Genomic DNA, 10,117 nt, shown 5'->3' with positions numbered 1-10,117 from the left:
GGAGGACAGGGACCTCAGTGGGGTACAATGTCACAGAGTCCACCCTCCAAAGCATCCATTTTCTCCATGGGAAGTTATCTCTGTAGTCTGGAGATGAACAGTAATTGCAGACATCCCCAGGTCTCACCTGGAGGCTGGCATCCCTAGGCAGCACCCTCTGGATGACTTGATACCACCTGATTTGCATGACTCAATTAGGCCCAGCTGCTTGCTACTGTTCATCAGCAGCCACCCAATGAAAGCCAGTGAGGTGCATCAGTTAGAGTTTCAGATTAGGGTCTGCGAGACCCAGGTTCAGATCCCCATCTTGCGGTGGAAGCTGACTGGGTGATTTTGGACCACTCACATACTTTCAGCCTAGCCAACCTCACAGGGTTGTTGTGCACATAAAAAGGAGGAGAGAATAATGTAAGCTGCTTTGGTCCCCACTGTGGAGAAAGACTGTAATTTTCCTAGATAGAGGCTGTGGGGGAGGGGTATGGAGACGGAAAGCTGAAGACAGAGAGGCAGATAAAGGTAGGTTGGCTGTTGGGTGGGAAGGAAATTGTGTTACCAACTCCAGGTTGGGAAATTCCTGGACATTTGTGGGGTGGAGCCTGGGGAGGGTGGGATTTGAGGAGGGGAGGAATAACAGATCAGTATAATGCTATAGACTTCACCCTCCAAACCATACATGGAGGAGAGAGAAAAAGAAAGAAAGAAAGGGGGGCAGAAGGAAGAAAGAATGTGAGACAGGTAGAGGGAGACAGGAGGAAGCAAAGGTGTGAGGAATAGGATAACCATCCCGCAAGTTTCTTGCGGGTCTCCACTTGTAGAACACTAATTAAAAAAAAATACAATTCCAAAATTACAGTTTGGGACTATTAAAATGTGGTTTTACTTAGAGCTTGGGGAGCTCCTGACCCTGTGCTGCTGTCCTATAAGCTTCAAAAAGACAACGGGGCAAAGGCAGATAAGGAAAAGTCATGGTTCAGTTACCTACAGCCTGGACTGTGTAACTTCTTACCAGTTCTAGGATATCTACTGAGTGTCCATCCCCCAGTTGGTTATACAATGACCAGTCCACTAGACAAATCTTAGCTAAATCTCTACAGGAAACTTTTAGATAACAGCACTGTTTAATCTGTGATGGCTCCTTCAAATATACAAGTGTGAATGTTCCTCCACAATAAAAACTCCCTGCATATACAATATGAGCATGTCAGAGAGAAGTCTATAGTGGAATCTTCCTACCGGCTAGCTTTCACAACAGCAATCCCAGCTAGGGTTTCCAGGTTGACTTACCTGGCCAGCGGGAAGTAGGCCATTTTTGGGCCTACTTCCAGTTCCGGACCTACTTCTGGTTGGGGGAGGCAATCTGGTTTTGGGGCAAAACTCTATGTAAACCTGGCTTCAAACTATAGAGTTTTGTCCAAAAACCAGAGTGTCACCCCCCCCCCAACCAGAAGTAGGGCTGAAACCAGAAGTAAGTCCAAAACTGGAAGTAGGCCTCAAAATGTCAGGAGTGGGCAAGAGCCTGCAAAAGCGGGGGTTCCCCAGCTCCCACCATGGGGCTGGCAACCCTAACCCCAGATGTGACTTAGTGGTAGAACAGCTGCTTTGCAGGCAGAAGGTCTCAGGTGCAATCCCAAGCATTTCCAGGTTTTTTTTAAAAAAAGGATCAGGTAGTAGATGATGTGACAGACCTATTCCTGAGATTCTGGAGAGCTGCTGCCAGTTAGAATACACAATACCGACCTTGGCAGACCAGTGTTCTGATTCAGTATAAGGCAGCTTAATGTGTTCATACACTGAAAACCAAACTTGCTCCTAGCTACAGCTCCCTAAACCTACATCCACATATGACATCTAGGTTTCCATCCCATGATTGTGCTACCGTGCAACAGAATGTTGGCAGCTGGCATCATAGCTATAAGTTGTTCTAACAAATTGGCGGTTATACAGGACACACCATTTTAAAAGCTCAACCTCCCCAAACCCACTAGACTACTCTAGTCTCATCAGAAGCAGCTAGTTGATGCTGGAGCTAGAGTGTTACAATATAGTGCTTTATACAGCATGAAGAAGAAACAGCACCATTATCTTCCTAAAAATAACATTTTAATATTTTGCAGTTTGCTGAAATTCATTACTGTAGCTCATAAAACTCCTTTATTGTTCTGGCTTCATCCCTCCATGCAAACATTAGCAGGCTCATTTCCACATCTCTCGCATTATTTTAGTTCTGTTTTACAGAAATGGGGCAGGGAACTTAAGCTCTTTTGTCTTGAGTTTATGGTCAGGCCAAGTCCTCTTTTAAGATCCGAAGAAAATGTTAATAGAGTGAAATGTCTTTGCATTCTTATAAGGAAACTGTGAGGATATATTGTTACCTATGAGCAAGTTGGTTAATTAACTTAAAAGCTCAGAAGGCAGGGTTACCAGCTAAGTTACCAGCTATTAACTTGCGTACCTGTGAATGTGAATAATAATGACCTATCTTTTGTTGTCATGATAGATGAAAGAAAGACCACAAGGTAATAAGTGGGGTGGAAGTTATTAATTCATTACAATCCATATCCATTTTCTCAGCTTTGTTGTCCATGTGTGTAGAAGGGGCTTGGATGGAAATCAAAGGGGTAAACCAGTACAGGAGACTTGTGCAAACCGGTGGGATGGAGCAACAGACAAAAAAACTGGGGGATTAGTGACCTGCCTGGAACACATGTAAGTGATTTGTGTGTGTGTGTGTGTGTGTGTGTGTGTGTGTGTGTGCGTGTGTACACGCGCACGCAAGGGGATGGCTGGATATTAGCCACATTTCTTGAAAAATTTTAACCCAAAATGATTTTTTAAAATGCAAATTAAGCAGGTTCCCCCTCTCCAGGAAATAGGAAACATACATACATGTATAATACACACACAATATTGATATTGGTATAGACTTAACAGAAGACAAATTAAAAAGACAAATTAAAGTGGGTATTTTTATTAAAATAAACTTATATTTTATCCCAACCCTTTGTATATGAGAAAACTTTTTTTACCTGTATTGGTAACACCACAAGGGCAACACAGATCATAATGACAACCAGCAGTTTTGAAGGCCAGATCTTAGGAGTAACATCCCCAAAGCCCACAGTGGAAAATGTCACTATGCAGAAATAAAGGGAGTCAAAGAGAGTCAACTTGTTTCCTGCTCGCTCCAGATGCTGAATTCCACAAATACTATGTAAAGGAAAGAATGAACAAAAACACAAGAACAAGACCCGTAACTAGGTGGGAAAAATCCGAACTGGGAAAATTCTGATCTGAGAGAGGATCAATTATTTGATACGTCATAGAATTCATAATGAAATGAGTGTTTTCAAGGGAATGTTGCAATATAGTTGGTTGGATGCAGACAGCACATTCCCTCAGCAGAATGGAACTTTCCTTCCTCTCCCCATTCCCACTGCATCTCCCTGATCGCCACAAAATGCCACTCCTGGGGAATGGGGATCCTGCAAAACAACACAAGGGGGGTTTGCAATGGGAAGGGGAAACGGGGGAAATTACCAATTTAGTTTGAATTCAGCCTCATGATCCTGCAGAGATTGCCAATGCTGCATGAAGAACAGTTCTGTGTACCACAAAAGCTTGACTACTCCCAACAGATTTCCTTTACACTCTTACCTCTAACGTGAAAAAGCACACTGGTGTTGCTAGGATCTGATTAGCAGTTGGAACTAATGTAGCAAAAAGAACTTGCAATTATAACATAGACTGGTAATTTCTTCTACCACAACCATCGGGGGATGGGAAGAAAATTGCATACATAGAATTTGCTGCATTATAGACAACTTTTAAAGAAAAGAAATAACTCTGTACTGTTAATTTTAGAGCACAGAGGGGAAAACCCTCTGGAACTGTAGAGAGAGAAAAATGCTAATCGCCTGCATGTATTATGTGCGCCATAAACTAACATGCATTATGTAAGATTACGGTACCATAGAGACAAGGAGCAGCTAAAGGACTTTGGTGGAAATCAGCAGGTGTTAATTACTAGCTTCTAGATGTTTTAAATCTGGACAGAGATCAGGCTAGTCAATGCCCTATGCGAACATGTGTAGGATCTAGCAATGAAACATGTTGTTATGCCTACTAGACAACACCGGATGTACTTGCACATAACTTGCTCCTAAACTGCACTGATATTTTCTTGCAATTACTGAGGATGCTTTTTACAATTTTCAGCTGTGTGTGTGTGTGTGTGTGTGTGTGTGTGTGTGTGTGCGTGTGTACACGCGCACGCAAGGGGATGGCTGGATATTAGCCACATTTCTTGAAAAATTTTAACCCAAAATGATTTTTTAAAATGCAAATTAAGCAGGTTCCCCCTCTCCAGGAAATAGGAAACATACATACATGTATAATACACACACAATATTGATATTGGTATAGACTTAACAGAAGACAAATTAAAAAGACAAATTAAAGTGGGTATTTTTATTAAAATAAACTTATATTTTATCCCAACCCTTTGTATATGAGAAAACTTTTTTTACCTGTATTGGTAACACCACAAGGGCAACACAGATCATAATGACAACCAGCAGTTTTGAAGGCCAGATCTTAGGAGTAACATCCCCAAAGCCCACAGTGGAAAATGTCACTATGCAGAAATAAAGGGAGTCAAAGAGAGTCAACTTGTTTCCTGCTCGCTCCAGATGCTGAATTCCACAAATACTATGTAAAGGAAAGAATGAACAAAAACACAAGAACAAGACCCGTAACTAGGTGGGAAAAATCCGAACTGGGAAAATTCTGATCTGAGAGAGGATCAATTATTTGATACGTCATAGAATTCATAATGAAATGAGTGTTTTCAAGGGAATGTTGCAATATAGTTGGTTGGATGCAGACAGCACATTCCCTCAGCAGAATGGAACTTTCCTTCCTCTCCCCATTCCCACTGCATCTCCCTGATCGCCACAAAATGCCACTCCTGGGGAATGGGGATCCTGCAAAACAACACAAGGGGGGTTTGCAATGGGAAGGGGAAACGGGGGAAATTACCAATTTAGTTTGAATTCAGCCTCATGATCCTGCAGAGATTGCCAATGCTGCATGAAGAACAGTTCTGTGTACCACAAAAGCTTGACTACTCCCAACAGATTTCCTTTACACTCTTACCTCTAACGTGAAAAAGCACACTGGTGTTGCTAGGATCTGATTAGCAGTTGGAACTAATGTAGCAAAAAGAACTTGCAATTATAACATAGACTGGTAATTTCTTCTACCACAACCATCGGGGGATGGGAAGAAAATTGCATACATAGAATTTGCTGCATTATAGACAACTTTTAAAGAAAAGAAATAACTCTGTACTGTTAATTTTAGAGCACAGAGGGGAAAACCCTCTGGAACTGTAGAGAGAGAAAAATGCTAATCGCCTGCATGTATTATGTGCGCCATAAACTAACATGCATTATGTAAGATTACGGTACCATAGAGACAAGGAGCAGCTAAAGGACTTTTGGTGGAAATCAGCAGGTGTTAATTACTAGCTTCTAGATGTTTTAAATCAGGACAGAGATCAGGCTAGTCAATGCCCTATGCAAACATGTGTAGGATCTAGCAGTGAAACATGTTGTTATGCCTACTAGACAACACCGGATGTACTTGCACATAACTTGCTCCTAAACTGCACTGATATTTTCTTGCAATTATTGAGGATGCTTTCTACAATTTTCAGCCTTTAAACCCTTCCCAGGTGAAAGTATTAAGGGCTGCTAAACTGCACTGATATTTTCTTGCAATTACTGAGGATGCTTTTTACAATTTTCAGCCCTTAAGATGCTTTCTACAATTTTCAGCCCTTAAACCCTTCCCAGGTGAAACTATTAAGGGCTTATTTGCACATGCAAGTATTATCACTTGGTAAAATATCGCCACTTGGGGAACATATAGGAGACAAATGGAAAATGTGAATTAGCCATTCGCTATATTTAAAAGTAGTACTGAGCGATTAGGTTTACCAGCCTCAAGATGGGGCCTGGGGCTCCTCCAGAATGACAACTGAACGCCAGATTACAGATCAGTTCCCCTAAAGGAAACGGCAGCTGAGGGAAGACTCTGTAGTATCTCATACACTCTGAGCTCCCACCACTGCTCAAGTTCCCCAGGCACCAAACCCCAAATTCCAAATCTCCAGGAATTCTTCAGAGCTGGCAAACCTATGGGAGATACTGAATACCTATTCCTCCCCCAGCACAGCAGTTACATCTAATCCGAGGGGTTCTGGAATACATTTTCAGTAAAATTAAGATGTTGGGAAATCTACACACGGATTTTCCATATCTTTCCTAAATTGCGTTCTTGGTGATTTTTACCTGAATGTAGGAATTGGTTCCACCCAAAAACATTGTGTTTGTGCCATGTCTGGTCCAAGCAAGCAGTCATCACATAATGCTTAAGTGATGAGAATGTAGGGGTACACTCTCCTCTCATTACAAGTATGTACAAAACCTTGCACACAGGTATATAGTTTTATGGTGGGCAATGAAACTAGGGCAGAGTAAACATTCTCCCCATGGCACTTTCCATAGTGGGAATGTGTGTATGTGTGGGTGAGTGTAACCACAGCTCCAAGGCAAAGCACATACTTTGCATGTAAAAGGTACAACATTCCACACCAGCATCTCCAGTGAAAGAATCTCGTAATTACAGAGTACAGACATTTCTGTACAGAAGCTGCCTTATACTGAATCACACTGGCCTTTCTAAGAAATCTGTTAGCAGTTCATTTATATAAGTGGAATTCCAGGGTGAAACAAACAACCCTGGATTTGGCCACACAATTAAATTAACAAACTCTATATACAAGTCAAGCTTGACTTCTTTCAGCACAAACACCTTTTTTGTTGCTCTTTTCCCAACAATACTCATTTACATTCACTCCAGGGGGATAGTCAGTTCAAGCAAAAACAAACAGGAGTCTTATTCTACTTTATTGTACACTGTTATTCTAGCATAAACTTTGGTGCATTACTCCCAGTTCACCAGAGCTATGATGAGGATCCTCAATTGGCAAACGTATGGGATGTGGTTATGGAGTACACAGCAGGATCAAAAGGACATGGCACATAAGGACAGTGTGCCACATTATGACAGTACAAAGACCATTCAAACTAGCAGTAACTGGTGATTATATTGTTCTGCAAGCTGATAATGACTAAGGAATGCTTGGATTGCGTTCCTGGGAAATGCATCAATTCCTTTCTTTTTTATTTACAAGATTTTTAACATGCCTTTCTGCCCCCACAGGGCCACCAAGTCAGCTAACAAATTACAACATGCAAATTAAAACATTATCTTAAAAAAAATAAAACGAACGCAGAAAGATATTATTATTAAGACAAGTTAAAACCAAAGCTTAAAATAAGCGAAAAAGGCAAAAACAAAAGTTAAAAGATTGGGGATGAAAATGCCAAGCAAACCAAAAAAGTCTTCAACCACTGGTGGAAGATAGCAACTGAAGGGGACAAAAGAATCTCCCTGAATCTCACCAGAGTATTGGTGCCATTACTGAAAAGGCCCTCTCCTGGGGTTGCCACCCACCTAATCTTTGAAAACGGGGGCACCCAAAGCAGGCCCTCTGAAAACAACTTCAGTGGTCCAATAGGTTCATAAGGGAGTAGGTGGTTTTTCAGGTATGTTGTTTCCAAACCATAAAGGACCTTAAAAGTTAGCACCAGCTACTTGAATTTTGCCTAGAAACAAATTGGAGCTGGTGCAGATGGAACAAGACTGGAGTGATATGGTCCTATGACTGACTCCAGTCATCCTGGCTGCAGAATTCTACACCAACTGAAGTTTCTAAATACTTTTCAAGGGCAGCCCCATGTAGAGTGTATTGTAGTAACCTAATTTCGAAGTAACCAGAATACGTACCACATTGCCTAGATCTTTCCTGCTCAGGAAGGGCTGCAGCTGTCTAAACAGTCAAAGTTGGAAAAAAGGCACTCCTGGCCACAGCTGCCACCTGCTTATCCAGCAGTAGGCCTGGATAGAAAAGCACCCCTAGACTATGGACCTCTTCCTTCAAGAGGAGTGCAGCCCCATCCAGAATAGGTGACACCTTAAATCCTGCATCAGACATTCCACCCACCAGTAGCATTTCTGTCTTCTTGGGATTGTGCTTTAGTTTATTAGCCTACACCCACTCCAGAACTGCCTCCAAGCAATGGCTCAGGGTTTCTACAGCCTCCCTGGGATCAGCCAGAAGCATGAGATACAGTTGAGTGTCATCTGATTATTGATAAATGTTGTCAATTCAGAGAGACAGAGTGCTTTGGAGGGTTTAGGAGACTCCCTGTTTATTTCCGCAAGAGAAGGGCAATAACATGTGCCAGAGGGTCAGAGAAAACAGGAAAGGCGTTTCAGCTCATGGATAGCCACTTGGCTGACTGCTAAGAGGGGCAGATAGATAACTGTCATGAAGTATCTGCCAGTTAACCTGACTGGAGAAAGTTCGGGATAACTCCCACAAACGGTGGAGCCCTAAAGCTGGGGAAGGTTTCCATCGAAGTAGGCAGAATGGTCTAAAAGGTGGAATCTTCCTTTGTTCTGAATTTAAATACATTGCCCAGATGCTAGAACCCATTTGTTGCTGCTGTTGCCATCAAGTCTCAGCTGAACTATGGTGACCCCATAGGATTTTCAAGGCAAGAGATGTTCAGAGGTGGTTTGCCATTGCCTACCTCTGTGTCATGACCCTGGTATTCCTTGGTGGTCTCGCTTCCAAATACTAGCCAGGGCCAACCCTGCTTAGCTTCTAAGATATGACAAAATCAGGCTAGCCTGGGCTATCCGGGTCAGGGCTGGGACCGATGCTCCTCTGCAAAGGGGGCAGTAGGGACTTGGGGATGTGTTTGCTCTACCAAAGCTAACTGCCTTGTATTGTACTTAGCTAGACCTATGTTTTTGTAATTTTTTCCCCTTAGATCTGTACTTACTAGGCATGGCAGCTATTTTCCATGTATGGTTGCTTGATTAATCTGTAGTAATAAAGTTTCTTTCCTGTTTAAGAGAGCAGACTGTGATTCAAATCCTATCCACAAACCTAGACTGCACCTACACACTAAGAACATGCTTGCACAGGGAGGCTAAAGTAATTGGAAAGCTCAGCCCTTTGTACTTATTATTATTTATTAAACTTCTGGATCGCCCAGTCCCTGACTACACAATGCTCTGGGTGATTTAGAACAGGATAAAAACAATGCAAAATTCCAGATTAAAATCAATAGTCAATTATCCTTAATTTAATAGTCTCCAGATGGCATTCTTAATTTTAGTCAAAAAGATACTCTGGGCTGCTCTTCTATACTGTGGGCAGGTTAAGGGGAAGACAGAAGCAGGCAGAATGGAAAAAAGGAGGGTGGGAAACCGTTGCTGTCCTCAACCAAAGGCAGAGGTAGCCTTACCAAGGCAGCCTTACCAAGGTATCCCAAGGCACTGGTTATGTGATAGGTTGGGTTTTGTAACTTAGGATGGTGGCACAAAGAGAAACACACTTGTACATGCAGGCAATCATAGAACACACACGTGAGAACACATAGACCCAGGGTGTGTTTGTGACAGTAACAACCCTGCCCAAGTCACTGGAAGATCAGTTGTTTCATGTAGGTGCTAAAAAGCACAGGGGAAAAGATGGACCCCATAGGCTAGAAGCCAAGGAACAAGATGGACCCCATAGGCCAGAAACCAAGCAGCAGTCCTCCAGCATCACCCTTGGAAACCTACCCTCCAGGTTGGACCAGAACAACAGCAGAACAGTACTTCCCAATCCCAGCCTGGAAAGGCTGTCCATAAGAATGGTCTCAAACAAGGTACAGGAGAATCAACAGGGTTGTACTCTCTCTTGTCCATTTCCCGGGTCAGGTCATCCACCAGGGTGACCAAGGCTTTTTCAGCCCCATAAACAGGACTAAAACCAGATTGGAAATAATCCAAACAATAATGAACTCTAGTTCCTTTTTCCTAGTTCAGTTTCATTCTCATGAGTTCCTCATGAAACTGAGGAACTAAACTGAAGTGCACCAAAAATGTTAGGGTGTCACAAGATTCCTGTTCATTTACACACAGTGTTCAGCAG

The 10,117-nt window shown here is 42.4% G+C and overlaps 1 protein-coding gene across 1 annotated transcript in view; it reads right to left on the bottom strand.

Annotated features, from left to right (window-relative positions):
• LOC107125689 (potassium channel subfamily T member 2) overlaps positions 1 to 10,117 on the bottom strand; it is a gene marked incomplete at its 3' end in the record, with an annotated part of 217,220 nt that overhangs the window by 21,694 nt on the left and 185,409 nt on the right. The window contains exon 9 of the mRNA XM_015429142.1: positions 4,527 to 4,707. Coding sequence (XP_015284628.1) covers positions 4,527 to 4,707 — 181 coding nt within the window. The remainder of the gene's footprint in view (positions 1 to 4,526; positions 4,708 to 10,117) is intronic.

This window comes from Gekko japonicus, unplaced genomic scaffold (genome assembly GCF_001447785.1).
Source record: "Gekko japonicus isolate JY-2015 unplaced genomic scaffold, Gekko_japonicus_V1.1 scaffold2303, whole genome shotgun sequence".
Taxonomy (NCBI): Eukaryota; Metazoa; Chordata; class Lepidosauria; order Squamata; family Gekkonidae; genus Gekko; species Gekko japonicus.
Note: the sequence above shows the minus strand (reverse complement) of the source record. Positions and strands in the feature narration are given on the sequence as shown.